Source organism: Furipterus horrens, unplaced genomic scaffold, assembly GCF_987537825.1.
Source record: "Furipterus horrens unplaced genomic scaffold, mFurHor1.1.pri manual_scaffold_4, whole genome shotgun sequence".
Taxonomy (NCBI): Eukaryota; Metazoa; Chordata; class Mammalia; order Chiroptera; family Furipteridae; genus Furipterus; species Furipterus horrens.
Window position 1 is genome coordinate 7757778 of NW_028327174.1, and position 21861 is coordinate 7779638.

Sequence of the window (21861 nt, forward strand, 5' to 3'; positions counted from 1 at the left end):
ACACCCCTTCCCTGTGCCCCCCATTCCCGCCCATGGACTCCAGAGGCTCTGGACCTCCTGTCTGCATTGACACACACTATTTGGGGAATGACTCCTCCAGGGGGAAGCCAAGGGTCTCCTCCTTGGACCAGACCCAGCCCCGACGCAGCCCCTCACAGATGCAGGCCTCGCTGGGCACCTAATGCCCCCTCCCCGCCAGCTGTCAGTGTGTCATGCTGAGCTCCTGGCTCACAGGTTCCATGCCAGGCTGTGAGCTCTCTGAGGACAGGGCCATGCCTGCCACAGAGGCTGCTCAAGAGGCACCTGCAGCAGGGACACCTGGAGGTACAGACTAAGAACAAGGGAAGACAAGAGGTCTGAAAGACCAAAGGGATCTCCCTGTCCCTGTGACATCTGGTCACTCCAAGCTGACCGCCTGGGGGACCCTTTTGCCTAGTCTTCAGAGGATCCTTGCAGCTCATGGGATCCCTCCCACCTTTTCAAGCAATGAACCTAAAGGCCAGAAAAGGAAGGACCTTGCTCAAAGTTACACAGCAAGCCAGGGACCCCACCGGAAACAGTCCGACTCCTAGTGGGCAGCCACTCACACACATCCCCACACCACCCCGCAGCCCTTCGGTGGCCAGCATGTGACTGCTCCAGATGGTGCTTCTGGGACCCCAGGGGTACTTTATGGGGAATAGGGTTGTTTCATTTAAAAGGAAGAACCTTCCAACTACACTGTCTCTTGGAGACATCACAAGTGTTCAGTTCTGCCTGGAGTGAGGGGACAGGAGCTGGGAGGGCAGTGTCCAGGGGTTCAGCTGGTGAGGAGCTGGAAGTGCCACTCTTGTCCCCTTGGCAGCACAGTAACATGGAGAAGCTTTACCCCTGCCCTCCAGTGTGGCCTGGCGCAAGGAAGCACCCCTCATTTGCCGAATGGAAGCTTGGGAGTCGGATGGGCTGGGCTCTGGGGAGACCTGCAGGCTGGGCTGTCCCCCAGCACATCTCAATAGTATCTGAGAAAAGGGACTCTGCGGCAAAGTGCAGACCAGGGACCAATAGGTTAGACAAAGTGAAACCTGTTTCTTAGTTGCAGGACTTCCCATCGCCTGCTAGGGAGCAGAAATGACGGCAGCTGTCCCGACTTATCTGAGCAGGAGCCCTCTCCTGCAGAACAGCACGGAGGGCTGGCGCCACACCCTCGGGCAGATCCCTGTACTAATGCCCCTGGGCTCAGCTCAGCACTGGTTGGCTCTCTCAGCTGCCGAACCTCTAAGCCACTCCCTGGGCCTGAACCCCAGCCCCCCAGTTAAGAGAAAACACTGATAACACCAGGGGGCTGCAGCTGGGAGTGCCAGGGGTGCAGTGCAGGGTCCTCCGGCCTCTCCAGAAACAAGCTGCAATTGGCACCCTGCTCCCTGGGAGCAGCCTCTGGGGAAAGGGAGAAGCTGAGGCATAGACCCCCAGGGTGGGGTGCTGCAGCCCAGTTGTTGTGAGGGCTGAGCACAGCAGGAGGAAGTTGGGAGCAGCCAGGGCTCCCGGCAGGCCCGGAGCAGGCCGCTGCTCACTTCCAGCTGGGATGGCTCTGGGCCCGCCGCAGCTCTGAGCGCTCCGGTGACTCAGCACTGGCCACAGGCCCCCACACAGGGCCTCTTCCTGTGCAGGGCTCAGGGGTGCTGGGGAGAGGAACCATGCCTGATCTCCAAAGACAGAGGCAGCAAGGTCTGCAGGGGAGCCCCGGGGCCTCCCACTCCTGGACACCTCCTTTCTCCCTCCACTTCAGAAGGGCCATGAGAGCAGCCGGTCCAGGAAAAAGGACATTTTATTTCCATAAATATTCCTGCTCTCACTCACACACTGACCCCACTTCTGCCCATGGACAGATGGATGGACAGAGGTGAGATGCCCAAAGGAGGCCCGGCAGAGGCCAATGGACTAGGAGACACTGAGAACACCAGTGCAGGACCTCCCCTGGCCAGAGGCCTGCAGCCCCCAGCTGGGGCCCCTGCTGCGGACATTGCCCTTGGCCAGCAGTCACACAGCCCCCCAGCTCCTCAGGAGGCCTGAGAGCAAAGGGGCCAGATGGGTGGAAGGAGACCCCAGGAGGACAGGTGGGGCTCCCCCAACTGGGCCCCTGAGACGGCAACCCCAGGGTCAATCAGAAAGAAAAGCTGAGAGTCAAACCACACACCAGAGAGTGCAAACATCTGGGGGTGCAGGCATCACCCCCACAGTCACCCAGTTCCTGCAGAGGAGGCCTGAGCTGGTCCCTGGCTCCAGCATGGCCCCAAGTTATGGCTGGGCCTTCCCATAAGGCATAAGAGACAGGCGGGGACAACCCCACCCCAGGCTGGGGTTGGGGCTGGGCCTGAGGTCCTGGCCCTCGCCTGGCAGCCATACTTCTTCCAATGACCCCAAGTCCTTCCAGGGCCATGCAGCCCTTCCCGGCCCCAGGCTCCCACCTGTGGTGACGTCCCCCGTAGTGCAAACCCAGGCCCAGCCTCCTGCTGGGTTTGGCTCAGCAGGGGAGGGGTTAAAGAAGGAGGGGGCCACAGGGGTGAGGGGAGAAGCACCAGGCACAGGGGATATGGCCGCGGGGACAAAGGGCATCCTGGGCCACCATAGCCTCCTACCCGGGCTAACCAGTGTCCGGTCCTGTTGTCCTCTCCTCCTCTCCCCTCCCCTCTTTGTTCTAGAGGCTCCCCCAGGTCTCGGGTGGGGGGAACTGGTCCACATCCCCCATCTCGTTGTAGGTCTGGTCGCCCATGGTGAAGAGGAGCTTGTAGCGAAGGCGAACCTTCTCCTGGGGCAGAGACGGTGAAGTCAGAGGGTCAGAGGTAGAGAAGAGGCTGCCCCCACCCCACAGCAGTGCCCTGTCATGGCGGGGCCCCTCACCTTCTGGGGATTGGCGAGGAGTAGGACCTGCGTGATGGCTGACGGGTGGACGATGGGGTTGAACGCGGGCAGCTCTGTGCCTGAGGGTGGTTGCAGCTTCACTTTCATGACCTGCGGACAGGAAGGCAGGGGGCCCGGCTAGCCCTGGCTTCCCTTCCCCATCCCCTGAGGAACCAGGCCCAGCCCGCCCGCCAGCTCCTCTTCTGGGATCCTGGGGCTCTGTCCCTCTGCTCCCTATGTCCCCCAGGGAGAGAGAGACCCTGCTCCCAGCTGGCCCCCAATCCGTCCCCGAGTCACCCAGCCTTGAGAAGAGCAAGGCATGACCATGTCACCTTGGGGACAGCTGACTGGAAGACGATGTTGCGGATGGGCTGGGGCGCGGTGCTCAGCATGGAAACCACCACGACCAGCACGTCGGAGCGCCCGGGCAGCGGGTCGCGGGCGAAGTGGAACAGGACACGGAAGCCGTGCTGGTCGTACACGGTCACCGGCAAGATGCTGCCTGGAGGGGAGGAGGGGAGGCTTGGTGGGCCAGCCCCAGCCCCGCACACCTAACCAGCCCCGCACCCGGTTCACATCAGGTGCTTGCCGCTCGGCTGGGAACGAAAGGACAGACCCAGAAACGGGTCCTTGCCTCGGCCCTGGGCAGCAGTGCTCCCAGGCGTATATACAGGCGCCCAGGCGGGGCCAGTGACCCTGAAGTGTGATGGCGGAGGCAGGACCCCCAGCCAGGACCTGAGCCCCATGTGGGGCTCTGCCAGAGCCACACACGCGCTGCTTCCTGGCGTGCTTCAGTGCGGGACTGTGGGTAAGTTGGGGTCCCGTTCTTACTTGGTGACCCTGGGCCAGTCACTCTGCTTCTCAGGGCCACCTTCCTGGTAAGATAGGGACACCACTCCCTACGCCTGGCGGGAACACAGAGGGTATGATGCCCCTGGTCCCAGCCAGCTCCCCAGGTGGATGAGGCTGAGAAGACGGGCCTGTCCGTGCAGGGCCTGGTGCTGCCGGGGCTTCCCTACTGCTCCTGGGTGGCTGAAGCCCAGATGTAGACCTGGATCTTTATCCTGGTTTGGTTTTGTGATCTTGGAGAGGCCCTAAATCTGTGTCCTGGCCCTGCACCCCCAGGGGGGGAGGGGCCAGGGGCCATCGGCAAGACCTCTTGCCTGTGTAACCCTGGAGTTTCTACAGCAGTTTTGCAGCCACTCTGGGATAGATGGGGAAACTGAGTGCGGGGAGGGGAAGGGTCTTGCCCAGAGCTCCCCACCGAGTCAGGCAGTGGCAGGGCCAGGAAGAAAGCCCCACTTTCCCACCTGCTCCCCCAGGAAGAGCTCCTGAAGGGACGAGGAGCTAGGTGGTGCTGCTGCGCAGTGAGCTGACCCAGCCCAGCCTGTACCCACTCGTGCCCCCGCCCTACTCACTGGGTTTGATGGACTCCAGGGGCACAGTGATGTTGGCCAGCGAGAGCTCAGTCTGTGCGGGCTGCTGCGGGGGCCCAGAGGGCTCGGGGGACACGTTGTGGAGGCTGGTGGCACTGGAGCTGGGCGGGCTGCAGCTGCTTTTATTCTGCAGGTCCCGGAGCGTGAGCCGGGGGGCTGGCTGCTGCTTCTCCCTTATTGGGGGACAGTGCATTGACAGGTGACTCCTCGGTGGCCAAGACATCTGGGGCACAGGAAAGGCTAGGCTTCCTGACTGTCCCTGACACCTCCCTGTCTCTCTGGCCCTGGTTTCCTCACCTTGAAATGAGCAGCTCTTTGCCTCCTTCCCCCGGTCTCTGCGCCCATTTGGGCTCTGTGTCCCCCCCACTGCTGGCCTTCTGGGCCTTCCACCCTTCTCAGGTGCCAGGACGCCTGGGGGAGGGCATGGGAGTGGGGCGCAGGTCCCCTTTCTCTCACGCACTGTGCTCTGGGGGCCGGGCCCTGTGCCTCCCTCTAGCCCAGGGCAGTGCTTGGCACAGGTGTGCTCTGCAGCCACCGCTCACAGGAACGACCCAGCGCTGGGTCCGGGCCAGGGAAAGCCTACGGCTGCGGGGACAGGGAGGGCGCCCCCCATGCCAGCCAGGTGTGCCCTCACCACCGCACTTGTTGGGACTCCGGGGGCAGCGACTGCTGCAGCAGGGTCTTTCCCAGGAGGTCCAGGTCATCCAGACCACTGCTCACCGGCAGGGATGTCTTTACTGGGGACCAAGTGTCCACGCTGGGTCCCGGAGCAGGGGCTGAGGGTTCTGTGCTGTCAGATGACTGTTGGGTATACAAAGGGTGCAGGTGGGTGAGGCGGTGCTGAAAGGATGTCCTTTGTCCTGTGCTGAAAAGGGGGCCCCTTCCCCTCCGTGCAGGTGGCTTCTGGGGACAAGCAGCAGGGATGGGGACCACATTCTTGCCAGGCCTGACCCCTCTTATTCCAGGGCCATTGGCGGGTCAGGTTGGTCTGGGGTTCTACTCTAGAAACCGTCATATTCCAGGGACCCTGAAGTCATCCTTAGGAGAAAAGGAACGAGGAGCCCCCATCTCAACCCAAGGGAGGTCTCAGCTGGCAGGAAGATGCGCCCGGAGGTAAGAGGAACACTTGCCTTTCTCCACCCTGGGATGGGTGCCTTAGCCCTCTGGGCCGCCCCCTGCCCCAGGCCATTCCGCTCATCTCTCCTCATTGCTCCCTCAGGCTGCCTGTTCTGGGCTCTGCCGCCGGAATGGGTCAGGCCAGCTCCTGGCCCTCCTACCTGGAAGCTGTTCCATCCAGTGCCATCCCAGCTTGGGCCCGGAGGGGGTGTGGGGTCACTTAGGCCTGCGGGGAAGCAAGACAGAGGTAAAGGAGCTGGATCCTGGAGCAGAGGCGAGAGAGCTGAGGTACTGTGTGCTGGCTTGGGGTCCCTGGCTCCTACCCGTCCTGCACCCCTTCCTCTGAGAGACTCGGCTCAAAGGGGAACCCCACCCCCCACTTCAGCACTTCCAGAGGGAACCAGCCAGAGCAGAATTAGAAAGCAAAAATCCTGACAGCCCATTCTCTAGGCTCACACTTGCTTCCTCTCCTGCTGCTCAGAGGCCAACGCAACTACAGATGTGAGGACTTTCATTTTTGTTCATCAGCTGGAAGCTGCTGGGGGAAGGGTGTGAGGGAGCGGGGGACACCAAGTGAGGTTCCTAACCTCACAGATCCAGGTGGGGGGGGGGGTCAGCATCCTGCCAGCCAATGACTGACCAGAGGGTCGCCCTCTGAGTGTCAGAAGGGCACTGTGTACAGTGAATGGGGCCCTGGGCTCAGGGCTGGCCCAGAATCGGAGCAGCCAGAGGCAAGGTGCTGGCTGGGCTGTGGTGGCCCCACGTGCACGATGCAGGGTGGACTGGGGCAGACCGTGAGGCCCCATCCACTCTGGCATGTGCCAAGGCTGGCTCACCGGTGCCAGAGAGAGCTGTGAGCCCTTTGGAAGCTGCTGATGGGCAGAAAGCAGTAGGGCACCAACCAGTCTGACCTCCGCTTGTCCTGAAGCACAACCCCAGCCAAGTTTTTACCTAGAGAAGACAAGTTATCCTGCTTCTAGCAAACCTTGAATAAGTCCAGCCTAAAGTGTTGCGTGAAAGGCAAAGGCAAGGCACAGAGAGCAGTGCCTACTGGTCTCTCCCTCCGGACAGACCACGCTGACACCAGGGATACAGGTGGTAGCTGCCAACACTCCTTACACCCCCTGACGTGCCAGACACCCCAGACCTGGGCCTCGCTTGTTCCTCTTTCAGAGATGAGTAAAGAGACACTCAGAGGGGTTAAATAACCTGTCAAGGTCACAGAGCTGGAAAGTGGCAGAGCCTGGACTTGGACAGAGCATGGCCTCATGGCTGGAGTTTGAAGACAGCTCTGCCACTAGCTGGGTGACTCCCCTTGGCGACAGCCCCACTGTGGCCCATCTGTAAGATGACGACAGCAGCAGCACCCACATCAGAGGACTGTTGTAATAAGTCACCAGGCCGGGTGAAGTGCCCGAACAGTGCGGGGAGCAGTGCTGGCGCGCCCTCTCTGACAGACAGGAAGTCCTCTTGCCCCCCTGCCCCCACCCCTCACCCTTCCTGCCGCAGAGGGGAGGGCCGCCTAGGAAAAGCCCCCTTTGGGGTCCCAAGGCTTCCTCCCCTCCACAGAGCTGGGGGGGGGGGGTGCTGCCCTGGCCCTTCTGGTTCCTGTTCCCACATTTTCTTTGCCTTTGAGAAGAAACCACCAGAGGAAGCTGGAGGCTCAGCCTCTGCTGAAGCAACGCGGGGACAGGAAGTGCATAGCACACCACCTTCTGTGAGGAGGTGGCTGGGCCACAGCCACTCACGTGGGCAGGCCACACCCGACAAACGCCCAGCTGGGTAGCTGCCGCCCAGCCCTGGCTCTGCCCAGCCCTGGCTCTGCGAGGGGAGACAGACGGACGCTGTGCACTTTCTTGTCATGGCCACCCCCCACCTGTCTGTAAAGCAGGGGCGGGGCCCCTCTGCCTGCATGGGCCCTGGCTTTGAGTGAGGCGGGGCCGTGGGTGGGACTCACAGGCGACCCCGTGCGCGGAGCCCCCTAGGAGGGCGCTGGCTGAGGGACCCGCAGAGCAGCACTGAGCCTGGTCCACTACCCGCTCGTCTCTCTTCGCTCCCAGCCCTCACTGACGCCCCTTTACTGGCGGGGAGCTGAGGCAGAGCTGTGGACAGGCTCCGCGTGAGGCTTCAGGGTCGGAACGCCTGGTCCAAACCCTGGTGCGCCCCTCGGGCAGGTCACCCAGCCTTCCCAAGCCCTGCTCTGGCATCTGTCAAACGGGACGCTGGCAGCACCCATCACGTGCGACGGGGCAGGGGGCGTGGTCTAGCACAAAGCAGCGCAGCAGCTGTGGTCAGAGCGGCGCCCTGTGAGCACCGGGACCCCCACATCCGTGGCTTCTGCGGGTCCGTCGGGGCTGGTTTTCACTGCGGACGTGGCTCAGGAGAACGCGGTGTGACGGGGCTTCCACGTTAGCTTCCCTACACATCCTTCAAGATCCCTTTGACAGATGCTGACCACTGCTCTATTTTTATGTCTTCAGGGTATTAAGAAAAAGCTGCTACTATACTCTCCTACTTGTAAGCTCCAAAAGCTGGAAACCCCCAGCCGCGTGGCTGGCTGGGTGCCTTCTGCGTCTTCCCCAGGGCTGAGCCTGGTCCCCCGGCGGGCTCCGGAGCCCTGGCCCCACGCGGCCGCGGCACAGGCCTGGCCCAGGCCCAGCTTGGGTTACGGAGCTGGAGCGTGGTGTGCTCCGGCGCAAGCTTCCCGGAGCGTCGGGGCCCCGCGGGGTGGCGTTCTCGCTCTCTTCCTCTCAGGGGGTGGGGAAGCCGCTCAACTTTTGCCCGGGAGCACCCAGGTCCAGGCTCTAACCTGCCGCAGGGAAATCTCTAAGTGTGTTTTCCGTCGGAGTCTGGGCGCTGCTGGCGTATCAGGTTCAGGGCTGGCTAGTCTCAACCTCTGACTGCCTGACCTTGCGCAAGCACCTCGATTTCCTTGACCCCCAGCTTCCTCGGCTGTCAAAGGGGCCTCAAGTCCATCCCTCGCGCTCCAGAGCACTCACGGGAGGAGCGGCAACACGCTGACCTGAGCAGGGTCTGCGAGCAGCCAGCGAGCCCTGGGCGTCACCCCCACCTGCAGCTGAGCCCGCCCTGCTCAGGGCCCGGCCCCATCCTCACCCAGAGACATGAGCTCATCATCCAGCAGGGAGACGGAGGCGCTGGGCTGCTCAGGGCCGGCCTGGTCGCCAGGGCAGGTGGGCGCGGCTGGGGGGGTAGCGCCCACAGGAGGCAGATCCAGGCCTGAGAGGTCCAGCAGGGCGGAAGTGCTGCCTGGGGTGGAACAGGAATGTCAGGCAAGGCTTAGTGGGGAGGACACTCAGGTTCTCAGAGTCCTTGGGAGTTGAGGGGCAGCAAACTGTCCCCTGACCCCTGACAACTCTCCTGTTTCCCCCTCCCTGGCCACACAGTCCTTGCCCCTAAATCTGTCCACCAAGCCCCTTCTTTAGCACATGCCATTCCTTCCGTCTGGAATGGACTTCTTCTACTTGGGGAATTGCCTCCCGTCCTCTATGCCCTGCTTAAACTGCTGCTCCTGTGGAGCGCCCCACCCCCACCCCTGCCCCAAAGGCAGATTCTAACCTCTTCTGGGGTTCCCCGAGCTGTCATTTTACCCTTATTAAAACTGAGCCTGAACGCTTATGTGTCAAACCCTCCCTCCCACCTTCTGATAATTAAACTAAGCCTGGGGGTGTCATCGATCCCTGCACAACAGGTGCGGGGCTGTCCAATGAAAGGCCTCCCTTCTGCTGCCTGTCCTTGGCTCCCCTCTGTCCCACATCCAGACTTCGCCCCCCGCAGCTGCAGGCTTGGCACAGACTCTCTCCCTGAGGGCCTTCCATCTTAAAGGGCCCGGGTGTCCCTGGCAGTGACAGCTACCAGCTCTGGGACCGCTGCACCACCCGGGACCCTCTGTGCCCCTCCAGCCTGGTGGGCCCCTCCCCAGCTCTCCTGCCACCTCCTCACCAGGGATGGAGCCGGCAGTGGCCTCACCGTTGACCTCCTCGCCCCGTACCAGCTGCTTGTACAGGTTGATCACTTGGGTGAGGTTGTCGTTGGCCTGCAGGATCTCCGCTGGAATGGGCAGGAGAGGCCAGTGTGAAGGAGTGTGGGGGCCTCTGGAGGGAGATGAGCACCCCTCATCCATCCCAGTCCTTGTCAGGGGGCAGGATGGCAGGTGTCCCATCTCATCTACTCAGACTTAGACCCCTCTGTCTCCCCTTGTCTACTGTTTCCTCCACACTGCCTGCTCCCTGCTCCAAGCCTCCTCACAGCCCCGATGTCTAGATAACCCCCAGATCCCTGCATGGCTTCGCCCCTTCCTGCCTTCAGGTGTTCACCCAGAAGTCACTTTGGAGAGGCCCTACACTACGCTGCCCCCTCCCTGCTTGTCTTTCTCCATGTCACCTTGTACCACCTGGCAGACTGCCACTGCTCACATCCTGGGATTACTGTCTATGTCCTCTCATTAGGCTACAAGCTCCATGAGGTTATGGCTTTTGTTGATTTTGATCACTGTCATGTCCCCAAGAGCCTAGAAACATGTCTGGTGCTTGCTAATATCACCTCCTGGGGAGCCAAGGCTTAGGGGGACCTGAACAGTGAGCCTCTTGGGTGGGGAGCAGGTCCCTGGCCCATGGGAAGTGCTCAGTGAGCTCCTGCTGAATGAGAGGCTGAGATGGCACCCAGACTGCTGCCCAAGAGGCCTTGCTGATGTGGTAGCAGAGAACAGGATGAGAACCTGATGTGGGGCCCTTGCAGAAGCCGCAGGGCCAGGCTCTGGAATGCCCCAGGCCTATGGGATTCACTCTCAGTGTGTAGCCCTTACCAGGGAGGCAGTGTCTGCAGGGAGGGAGTGCTGCAGCTCCATCCGGCTTCTGCCGCTGCTCTACTCCGTGATCTGAACAAGTCACCCCCTCCCTTAGCCTCTGCTGTGAAATGGGGACAATCTTCCCTCTGGTGCAGCTTGTGGGCAGTAAATGAGGTGTCTGTGAAGCAGCTTGGCCCAGAGGGTCCCTCAACCATGTCAGCCCCTGCTCTCAGCTTCCTTCCTCCTCAACTCAGAGAAACCAAGGTCAGTGCTAGAGAAAGGGGCCCCCTGGCGGTAGCTCCTTCCAACTGCAGGGACTCAGCAGGGCATGGGAGAGGTGGGGGAAGGAGGTAGAGGGATGGGCCAGCTCTGCCTGGTGCTCACCTAAGGCCTCGTCATTGTCCTCTGTGTCACTGGCCAGTCGGAAGAGTGTGGGCCGCATCCGCTCACAGCGCTGGTACAGTTCCTGGGGGCAGTGGGGGAAGGGGGAGGTCAGGGCTGGCAGGGGCCCTGGAGGGGGCTGGGGAAGGGTGGAAACAGACGCACCTTCATCAGGTCCTCACTGCTTTGTGCTGTGGCGCCACCCTGGCTGTGGCTCATCACCATGTCAGTCAGCAGTTTCACGTTGTTGTTCACCTCCTCAATAGCACTCACACGCTTTGAAATCTTCTCCATCCGCTTCTGGTCCTGTGGAGGCATGGGCAAATGTCCCTGAGAGCTGGGGGCACACCCAGCCGCGAGCCACGCTCTGCCCACCCCACTCGGTTACTAGCGTCTGCCGGCAGGTGTGAGGGCAGACACTGCTAAGAGCCCCCCCGTGCCTAGGATTGGACAGGTTGGGCCAAGAAGCCCTCGGCCAACCCTGCTCATTTCCTCTCCTCCTGCCAATGACCCCTGGACCCAGGCCTCTGCACGGGCCTCTAAGAATTCCCTGGGCCCTTAGCCAGAATCTCCAGAAATGGCCCATGGTTTATTTATTTATTTTAATTATCCCCGAAGTTGATGCTGATTTGAATGTAAGTACACCAGATACTACAGCCGGGGGAGGTCCATGGTTTTTAACACACTAGCCCGGTGATTCTGAAGGACCAGGGCCCAGACCTACACCTGTGGTTCTACATGAACCTTGACCTCCTCCTTCCTGGAAAGGAGGTTCCTGTACCTGAGCATGAAAGACCTTAGTGGTCACCACAAGCCATATAGAAACTAGTGCGGTCACCCCTCTCAGTGTCTGTTAGTGCCTGGCAAATGGTGGGGCACCCGTGGCCTTGAAAGGCCACTGTACGAAGTGCCCCCCGTCTTACCACTCCTTGCGGAATGGAAGGTGGGCTTGTGCTGTGCTGTCTGCTACATCGCCCTCCCTGTGAGGGGCCTCTGAGAGCCGACCCAGAACTGCCCTCTGCATCTCTAGATTGCAAACGTTTTTGATGACTTGCCTTTATCAATAAGTGTTTCAGCACACATCCCTGATATATGTATACAGAGGGTCCCCAACTTATGAGGTTTTGACGTTATGATGGTGCAAAAGTGATACGCGTAATAAATTATATGAAAGTCAAAAACAGACCGTGTCAGATGATTTTGCCTAACTCTAGGCTAAGGAGTGTTCTGAGCATGTTTAAGGCAGACTAGGCTAGACTAGGATAAGCTATAACATTCTGTAGGTTAGGTGTATTAAACACATTTTTGACTTCCAATATTTTCAACTTAAAATGGATTTACTGGGACATAACACCACTGTAAGTCAAGGAGCATCTGTATTTCTTCTTAAACATTGTTCTCTCTCTCTCTCTCTCACACACACACACACACACACACACACACACACACTCCAAATGCAGTAAAGCCTAATTTATTTCTAATTTTTATGGAGGTGGCCCTGGCCTGGTGTGGCTCAGTAGACTGAGTGCCGGCCTATGAACCAAAGTGGGATCACCGATATGATTCCCAGTCAGGACACATGCCTGGGTTGCGGGTCAGGTGCCCAGTTGGGTGTGTGTGAGAGGCAACCACATATTGATGTTTCTCTCCCTCTCTTTTTCCCTCCCTTCCACTCTCTCTAAAAGTAAATAAAATAAAATAAAAATTTTTATGGAAGACAGAGTCAGCTTTGCAGAAGCCCACCCATCCAGGGCAGATGAGCTCGGCTACAGGAAAATTCTTCCCTCCACATGGCGGTCCGGGCTCAGCCCACTGGGGTTCCCCAGAGTCAGTCAGCTGTTTCACTGCTGTGAGAGCCCGTTAGCTGGGTCACTACAGAAATCCTCGTATGCACACATACAGTCCCCCCTCCAGCTCCACATCTCCATCCCGCCTCCTCCCCAGGCTCTGGGCTCAGCCATCATCACCTCCTGCACCATCTCCTTGATGAGTTTGTTGGCCGCTCGGAGGTCCTCGGGGTGGGAGCTCTTCAGCAGGCGGGCCAGCATCTGCGAAGACAGGCAGAGGGGAGTGACCGTGACGGCAGGGCCTGGGCCTTGGGTCACGTGCTGGCTCCCCACCTCTGGCTGTGGGATATGTTACCTAAGCTCTCTGAAATGGCGAGAATCTACTGGCACCTGCTGGGGTGTCCACAGGACAACTGAGACTTTGCACATAAGTGCTCCCCCATAGCGCCCAGCAGAAATAAGTTCTCAACAAATGGAGCAAAACATTCTACTACTACTATCAGAAAATCTTTCTGGAAGGATGTACAAAACACTCAACAGTGGGTACTCTGGGACTGGACCGGGTAGAAAGGAGCTTTTACTTTTTATCTTACCTCTTTCTGTGCTGTTTAATTTCTTGCCCATAAACATGTTTAAAAAGCTAATGAAATTACTGTTCAAAGGGTCAAAGACATAAAGACACTGCAAACTCCTGGTCAGCCTATGAAATGCCCTCAAACCAACCTCAGGGGCACGAGACCCGCTCTTGTGTTTATCACCTGCAGCAGCGCTGTACAGGGTAGGGGTGGGGGACTCAGCAGGCAGGAAGTGCTCAATAAACGGGGCCTGTCACCCCCTACAGTGGCCACGCTCATCATGAGCCTCTGCTCTAAGGGCAGGGCAGCCAGGGACTGGAATCCCCTGACCCCCCACTGGGCCCTGGAGCCCTCATCCGCCCAGTCTCACCTTGGATTTCTCCTCATCTTCAAAGATCACATTCTTGGGCCGTGGAGGAGGAACGGGAAAGATGGCGTCATCCGGGAGCTTGGGGTCGGACTTCACTATTCCTAGAGTAGATGGGTGGTGGGAAGGCTGTCAAAAGGGCCCAGGCCCAGGGGCGGGGGTGAGATGGGGACAATGCCAGGCACGTGCAGAAAGGAAGGTGGAGGGCAGTCTCTCCCCAGCATGCTGGCTCTGGACTTCGGGGGGCCAGGGCCTGCTCCTGACCTACTATGCTGAATTGTATGGGGGAGATTTCGGACACCCGTATTTTGAGGCCACTCCATGGGAGCCACTTTATAAGAAGCCAGACCCAAATCCACCTTCTTTCCACCCAAGCTAACCTCAGGAAGAGCAACAAAAAAGCCTCACTGGCCATGTGTTCTTGAGAAGTTCAAGGGCAGACCCATGACCTTTCGGCCAGAAGCAAGGGTCTGGTTTGTTGGACCGCAGCTGGTGTTGTTGGAGCCCAGCTCAGGGAGGAGGGGAGGAGGCGCGTGCGGGCCACACCCCAGGCTCTGGGGCCTCACCCTGCTTCTTGAGCATCTGGTAGGCCTCTGCAATCTTCACTTCCTCGGGCAGGCTGACTGTCCAGCTATAGAGGAGCTCTATAATCTTGTTCTTCACCTTCTCTGATGTCCGAGAGCCCAGGTACTTCAAAGACCAAGGGGAGGGGAGACCCTTGACATTGGCTGACCCCATTCGCTGGAACCCCGACCCTAGCCCCAACCTGGTTGTTTCCCCAGAACTACCTCGGAAAGCTGGCCTCCAGGGCCCTCATATCCCACCCAAGCAGCCTCGTTACAGATGGAGCTCACCTCCTAGCTTCAGCTGCGTAAACTGTGTGCCTCAGTTTCCCCACTGTTAAATGTGGATGGTAACAGTGGCACTGCAGTGAGGATGCAGAGCTGACACAGCTAAGGCAGAGCCCAGAGCCCACTCATGTGAGGCTTAACACTGGGGCCTCAGGAGAGAGGAGCCGCCGCACTGACCAGGGATGGGGCAGCTGTGGAAAAGCTTGGTCCTGGGCCCCTGTCGGCCCCCCACAGCCGAGCAGGCTGAGGGACCTGGCTTTCACACCAGTCGCCTTCTGGAAGGAGACTGGGGAGGCCAGCGGGGCCATTTAGCCGCTCTGGTCAGCAGGTCTGAGTGAGGAAGGGCAAAGGGGGTGGGGCCGCACCCACAGGGCACCAAACAGGTTCACAACCTATGGGAGGACTCCTTGGGCCAAGCTGGGGGTGTGGCCCATCTGGAGCCAGCAGGCTCTCACTCAGGTTTGGGACTTCAGCATTCAAGGTCTCAAGGGGGCTATTCTTATGAGTTGGGGACAGGGAGACCCCCCCCACTACAGACCCAGAGACCCAGGTGGGGCACCATGGCCAGGTCTGCAGGGAAAGGTCTCAGAGCTAGGGCAGCCCGTGCTGGGGCAGCGGCATGCACTCCCTGCAGCTGTCCCTCCCTGGGTTCCAAGCAGCTCCAGGGCTGGCCCCCCACCTCCACCTGTCAGCGGAAGCACTCGTCCTAGAAACCAGCTGTCCTGGATTTAGCTGTTTGTGGCAGGCCAGACTTCTAAAGGGGGCGGAGGCAGTGGTAGGAGTGGAGCCCCAGCAGGAGGCCCCGGAAGAGGTGTAGTCTGTCACCCCGTCTGACGGTATGGGCCTGAGTTTGGGCTGGGAGCACCCACCTTGGGAGACACAACCTTGATGAGCTCATTGAGAAAGCGGAACTTGCCCACCTCGTCATGGAATCTCTTGCCACAGCTCTTCATGCAAGTTTCCAGCACCTGGGAGAGAGGTGGGGTGCGGGGACCCCAGGGAGGATCAGCGGAGGCAGCTTCCCTCCCATACCTCAGCGAGGGCCCAGAAGCCCAGGAACAGGTATTTGTAAGGGAGCAAGGAACTTGTGAGGACAGGAGGATTCAGAGGTTCAGAGGCCCTTGAAACTGATCACTGCCCCTTGGGGCTGAAGCCGGGGAATGCCCAAAACACAGCACTGCGGTAGCCCCTCCATGACTCAGCCGCATGAGTACCACTTGTAAATCATTTTATTACTATATTCCTTTGATTGTTTTTTTAAACTTAAATGGGCACCATCTACCTTAGCCTTATCATAAGCTGTATATCTGTGAAATCATAGAACTAGTGTGTATTTGAGAAAAAAAATTTTTTAAATTAACATGTTAAAAATAAATATATAACCATTAGCCCTGACTGGTGTGGCTCAGTGGATTGAGTGCCAGCCTGTGAACCAAAGGGTCGCTGGTTCGATTCCCAGTCAAGGCACATGCCTGGGTTGTAGGCCAGGTCCCTGGCTGGGGGTACACAAGAGGCAGCCACGCATTGATGTTTCTCTCTCTCTCTTTCTCCCTCCCTTCCCCCTTCTCCTCTCTCTAAAAATAAATAAAAATCTTAAATATATACATATATAGATAAAAAACTATTAAAAGGAAAACAGTTCATTACCATTACCTAAAATCGGCTTGGCTATACAGTCAGTTGCTATGTGGCCACAGACAATATGCCCTGTACTGCTCTGCTATTAGCACAGCTTCGAAACCTCGGGCCTGAGCCCATGCGTGCTTCCTTGCACCCCTGCGGGAAGGACAGTGCTGCCCTGAGTCTGGAGACCAGTGATGGGCTGGGCTGGCTCCACAATGCACCTGGGAGCTTTGTAAACATGCAGATTCCCAGATGCAGGTTCTATAGTTCTGATTCAGCAGCTCAGGTGTTGGACCCCGATTCAGTATGTTTAACTACCCTCCTGGAGATCTGAGGCACGGCTAGAGGAGGGAATCCCTGGGCCAGATGACCCTAGGGGGCTTCCTCCCCACAAGAGACCTACCTATGCAGGGTCTGGGGTGGGAGGCCAGCCCAATGAATGCCATGGGACCCTCAGGGGCTGGCCCAGACCCCCATTCTAAGCCATCTTGGCACAACTCCCTTGGGCTCTGAAGAGTCTGATGGGACCCCAAAAACCTCAGTGTCGGCCTCCCCTGGTGCTACCCATGTGGCCGGCAGCCAGCCAGCACCCCCCGCCAACCTTCTGCTCACCATCAGGGCCTGGAATGCCTCCCATTCCTGCGGGGACTGGATCTTGTGGGCCAACAGCCGAGTGGCAAGTGGAGGCCTGGGTGAGAGGAAGAGACAGAGCCAGAATAGCCACAGAGCTCAGGCACGGTGGGGGAGGCAGCCTCCCTGTCCTGCTGGGGCTGTAGCCCTCAGTGGCTTCTGAAGGGCAGGTGCAAAGGCCCAGCTCCCTCTCTGGATCGAGGATGGGGCCGAAGACTGTGGCATGACAGGGCAGGACCAGGCAGCGAGTACAGGCTGAGATCTTCAAAAGGTGTGAGCTCAGTCCTTGGCCAGCTTTACTAAGAACTATGACCTGCCATGTCCTTGGCCCAGCATAGAGACAAGCACAGAGACATGGCCACAGCCTTCAAGGGCCCAGTCTGGAAGCAGAACACGACAATGCACCAGGAGAAATGGGCAGACGTAGCTCCCTGGGAATTCCAGGTAGACAGGACATTCTGCTGGGGGAAATCAGAGTAGCTTCGTGGCGGAGGTGGTGATCTCCTCTATCAGATCATAAAAGATCCGTCACTAGTGACCGTAATAGCTAACGTGGACCGAGTGCTTATGATGTGCAAGGTGCCTCACAGCAGGTTCCTGCCTAAGCTTCACAAGAGCCCTTTGAGGGGGGCAGCACCGCTGTCCCAATTTGCAGCCGAAGGAGTGGAAGCTCGGAGGCATTCAGTTACCTGCCCACCTTACAGAGAGGATGGGAGTCGTGCCCAGGTAGCCCGACTCTAGGGCACACACGTCATGCTGTCTGCGCGGCCTCCCTGAGTGAAGTCCCCGCACTGGGGGAGGTGCAGTGGAGGTAAAGCACATTGAGCTGTGCTCCCCAAACTTCAGCACCCCCTGGGGAACCTGCTCACATGCCCACCCCAATCTCCCGCTGGGCAGTCTATTCCAGGTCTGAGGGCAGCCCCAAAAGTGTGCATTTTCACAAGCACAGGACTACCATCTTCTCTCTGTGAGGTCCTGGGGCAACTGCTGAGCCCCCAGAGCCTCAGTTTCTTCACCTGTAAAATGGGCGCAGAGAGGTGCACCTCAGAGGGTGGTTCACAAGTAGCACTCAGTACGGAGTGCCCGCCACTGTCGGTCATTTGTGAGCACATCGAGAACGGGAACGTCTCTGTTCGAGGCCAGCAGCTGGAGTGTGCACAGCAGGTACACTGTGAGTGTCACTGAGTGTGAGCAGAAGAGGGAGAAGGCCACCTACCCCTCAAAGTCCTCGTTGAGTTGCTCGCAGAAGCCGTTGATGCTGGCCCAGTTCAGCTCCTTGTTCAGGGGGTTCGTGGCTCTGTCTGTAGGAGGGGAGAGGGCCACTGTGACCCAGCAAAGGAGCCCCTGCCTCTCTCACTCCCTACCCTAGCAGCAGGGATTGCTCAGGAGGGGGCATGCTGCCACAGTCTCAAGACCTGAGTGTTGACACTTCAGTCAAGTCCACGGACATAAGGAAGCTCGGCCACTAGCTTCCCCTTTCAGCTTCTCCCCAAAGGGCCCCACTTTTAGAGACTGTATTCTGGGGTTGTTTCCCTACTCCCCATTGCCCCACCCTCACAGCTGTATGTCTGCCATGTCTGATTACATCTCTGATTCTGCTCCTGGAAACAGTGTCTCCACAAGTCTCATGGAATTTATGCTCAGAGGAGAGCCAGAAGAAGGAGAAAAACAAATCCATGGTTCCTCCCTCAAGGGTCTGCCCAGCTGGGCCAAGGGATCTAGGCTCTCAATACAATGTGACAGAGGGAGGCAAAGGAGTCGCAGGAACTGGAGGAGGGGACTCAGTTGAGCCTGGGGTCAGGGAAGGCTGCCTGGAAGAGGCAACATAAGCAGGGACTTGAGGGAGTTAACCAGGCTCGGAATGTATGCCTCTGCATAGCTCCAGGGCTGCGTGAGAAGTAGATAACTGAGTACAGGGCAGAGCATGAAGGCCTTGGTAAGGAGTATGGCTTAGGTATCACCTCCTCCAGGAAGTCTTTGCTAGCCCCCACTCCTGCCCGGGTTGACATTGCTGCATCGGCTCTTTCTTCTGTGTCCCTCAGACATGGCCTTCATCATGGGCCCAGCTGACTACTGTGCCGCATCCAGCACTGTGTACATGCCCATCTTCCCCAGTAAACAAACGAATGAATGAGGGCTCAGTTGTGGGCAGGCAGGAGTGGTACGGAGGCGGTGGTAAACAAGGCCAAAGAGTTACCTCCCTGATTTCCAACATTGGTTAAACAACAGCCAAGTGGGTCACAGAACGTCCCCAAACCTCTGTTTCCCGATCTGTAAAGCTGGATTGAAATATGGACTGATTTGGGATGATGAAATACTTTTCACAGGATAAAGCTGGGGGGAGGGCAGCCAAAGATAGCTCTTCACGACTTCCCTAGAGCCTGCCTCCAAGTTCCACTCTGCCCCAGCCAGTTCTGCCCCAGCCTGAGCACCGAGCCAGGGCTGTGGAGGTCGGACAGAGAAGGATCAGCGGACAGAAAGAGGCTGGAGGCCCAGCGCATGACAGCTGCCCATTGGGGTCTTATTTTGTGGCGGGAGGCCTGGAGCCCTGGGGGCCTAGCACCTGGCTGCCGTTCAGTACATTCATATTTATTTGATAAATATTCTGAGTGCTGGAGCCACAGCAGTGAACAAGGCAAAACCCCTGCCCTCCTGGCGCTTACAGCTCAGCCACAGACACACCGACCACTCAGAGAAACAAACCCACACGAAATACTGTATACTGGGGTGAAGTGCTATAAAGAAAACCAGAGCAGGGAGAAGGTATAGAAAGTGTTGGCTGGGGGGCGGGGGGGACGGGGCTACTCCCTGGTACAGCTGGGCCAGCTAGGGTGCCAGGAGGAGGCACCCCCTCCCGTAAGTGTGGTCATCTACTCTGCCTCCTAGCCCCTCAGCTTGGCCAGAGGCTGGGGAGTCCCAGCCTGAGGTTAGAGAGAAAGAGGCTGGATATTACCCACTCAATGGAACCCAGCTGGGGGACCCTAAAACAGGAAGTCCCTTCAAGTGTCAAAGACACGTGAGTCTGACTGCAGACAGAGAGGCTGGTTCTAGAGACAGCTCCTGAGTCAGGAGCCAGTACGGAAGCCAGTAAGGAAGCAGCGGGATCATGAGACACGCGGGTCCGAGGAGATCTGACCAACTTCTGTGGCCCTGGCCCCAACCCCCGGCCACTTGCCTGTGGGGGAGGGGAGCACCTTCCCTGGCAGGCAGCAGGGGAGAACACCCCGAGGGAGGGACGGAGGGAGAGAGGTGTTTCGCAACAGGGGCGACTCCCGTGTGTCACTCCACAGCGGTGACAATGTCATCATTTACGCATCAGGAGCTACGTTTTACCTCTAACCACCCCAAGGGAAGAGCTTACAATTTTGCTAGGGCGCAAAGGGAAAGAAAAGGAGAAAAACGACGTCAGTCCCAATTTGCTGGGGTCCAACCTACGGCCAAACCCAGGTGTCCTGATGCCCCGTGGTTTCTCAGATCAGACTCCCTGGTCTCTCAGAAAATCCCCACTGTTGCTAAACCGGACACAGTTTTGTGTCATCCACACCTCCAGTCCTTGGGCCTGTCATATCGGTCAGCCAGGGCCCTGCCCATCCCCCCACCTCGCTACTGAGCCCTGGACACTTGTGGCGTGTGAACCAGTCTTAATGGCCGCTGAGGGCCTCCTTTCCACGCCCCCCCCCTCCCCGGCCGGACCGAGAGCAGGCACCGTCTGGGGGCTAACCTCAGGGTTCAACTCCGCGCACCCCGCGCGGCTCCCCGGCATGCCCAGGGCTAAAGGGCTGAGTGAAGGCAGCCCCGGAGGCCTCCCTGCGGCCCTGGCACAGGCATGGGGCCGACACTAGTCCAGGGAGAAGCAAGCCACGGCTTTCTGAGGCAGAGGCTGGGCGCCGGGCTGTGAGAGCCAAGGATGGCAGCAATGCGGGGCGGGGAGCTCAGGTGGACAGCGCCAGTGTGAGGGCTCAGAAGCGGGAAGCGGGGTCTGAGCCTTCGGAGAAAGGGGCGCAGGGACCTTTGGAGGAAGTTCGGCAAGGGCTGGGACAGGAGTCCCGGGCGGCGGTGCACGGTCTGAGCGGCCGGGCTGAGTATAGAGACAGAGAAGTTGAAATTACTTTTGAAGTCAAAGATGGGTCCTTTCACGTCTGTAGGGTTTGGGGGTTTGTTACTGCGTGGCCAGAGCTGGGGTATCAGATGAATCAGTGGGTCCTGCCTTTTTGGGCGGGGGAACGGGCAAACCTGAGAGTAGCTGCAAGCTCAAGGATGGGATAGAAAGTCACGACATGCAGGGCCGGACCGTGGAGGATTCGGGCCGGAGAGAGCTGGGTCTCTCCCGAGTCTGAAGTGCAGCCCTGAGCTCGCTTGCTACCCTCTCGGGACCCAAGGAAATGATTTGGGGGTCCGCTCCTTGGTGGAGAAATCTGGGCCTGAGGGGTTCGGAGGCTGCTATCTCCGTCCCGGAGCATCTGGGCGCACAGTTGCGCGCAGCTCACTCTTCGCTGGGGGTCGCCGCCCAGGGATCGGACTGTTGGGTTACCCAGCTGGTAGGATCTCACTTCATCCCAGGGTCGGAGGAACCTGCTCGGGGCACCGCCCCTCCTGGGACGGGGGCGGGGCGTGAGGAGGGGGCGCCCCGTACCCCGCCCCCGCCGGGAAGGGGCCCGCCTCGTGCCCCCGGTTCCGGTTCCGGCCCGGCCCGCGCCCCTCCCGGACACTCACTGATTCGTGCCTCCAGAGTCTCCGGCTCCATCTCGGGCTCCATCCTCCACGGGCCCCCAGCCTCGGCACCGCCCCCCGCCCCCTCCGCTCTCGCGGGACCTCCTCGGTACCGCCCTCCACCGATTAAAGGGGCAACGTTCGCCCGGACGCGCAGGAGTGGCGCACGCGAGCGCTCGGTACCATAGAGATACGAACGCACTCGTCTAGAGCGTCACCTGCACTCCTAACCCCTCCCGCAAGCGGCGTTACGTCACTGGCGGGCCCCGCCGCCGGACTTCTTGCGCAAGGCGCTCAGACTGGAAGGAAAGCGGAGGAACTGGGGCCTGAGGGCGGTACCATGGAACCCCACGGGACGCTCTAACTCGGTCTGCGTCACGGGCACGCCTGTGACAACATCCGAAAGGACGCTCCGCCACCGCGTTTCTGAGGGGCTCTGAGGTCACTTCCGGGGCTGTGAGGCCACGCCAAGGCCCCTGAGTGTGTACTTCCGTTTAGGTGCCGAAGTGGGTGGGTCCCTTAAAAGGGCGATGACAGTTGTCGGCTGTGAAAATCATGAGTCAAAAGTTTGTCGATTACTTACAGCGGTCCAGGCATTGTTCTAAGCACATTTTGCACATTAATACATTTACTTCTTACAACAAACCCGTGAGCCAGATAGTTCGCCTAAGGTCGCACAAATATCAGGGCCTGAACCCCGCACA

The 21861-nt window shown here is 59.0% G+C and overlaps 1 protein-coding gene across 3 annotated transcripts; it reads right to left on the reverse strand.

The window, feature by feature from the left end:
• Positions 1–1786: 1786 nt before the first annotated feature.
• On the reverse strand, positions 1787–21552 carry GGA1 (golgi associated, gamma adaptin ear containing, ARF binding protein 1). 3 transcript variants are annotated; one of them, XM_090272471.1, is made up of 17 exons: positions 21161–21552; positions 17664–17748; positions 16430–16505; positions 15064–15162; positions 13910–14033; positions 13347–13447; positions 12582–12662; positions 10780–10920; positions 10618–10699; positions 9390–9497; positions 8544–8696; positions 5591–5655; positions 5034–5114; positions 4296–4536; positions 3210–3379; positions 2878–2988; positions 1787–2785 (listed from the first exon to the last, which is right to left on the reverse strand). In XM_090272471.1, the coding sequence occupies exons 1-17, from the start codon at positions 21201–21203 to the stop codon at positions 2675–2677; spliced, it is 1872 nt and encodes a 623-aa protein (XP_090128597.1). In that variant the 5' UTR covers positions 21204–21552; the 3' UTR covers positions 1787–2674. The 3 variants fall into 3 exon arrangements, with proteins under 3 accessions (XP_090128597.1, XP_090128596.1, XP_090128598.1); XM_090272470.1 differs by having other exon boundaries at positions 4296–4486; positions 4948–5114; positions 21161–21549; XM_090272472.1 differs by lacking the exons at positions 17664–17748; positions 21161–21552 and adding an exon at positions 17464–17654 and having other exon boundaries at positions 4296–4486; positions 4948–5114.
• Between the last annotated feature and the right edge of the window lie 309 nt (positions 21553–21861).

Coding starts and splice junctions, on each gene's coding strand:
- GGA1 (XM_090272470.1), bottom strand. CDS start 21,203: ATGGAGCCCGAGATGGAGCCGGAGACTCTGGAGGCACGAATCA. Junction 9,498..10,617: donor GGACAATGACGAGGCCTTAG/GTGAGCACCAGG, acceptor TGCCCATTCCAG/CGGAGATCCTGCAGGCCAAC. Junction 8,697..9,389: donor CACTGCCGGCTCCATCCCTG/GTGAGGAGGTGG, acceptor GTTCCACCCCAG/GCAGCACTTCCGCCCTGCTG.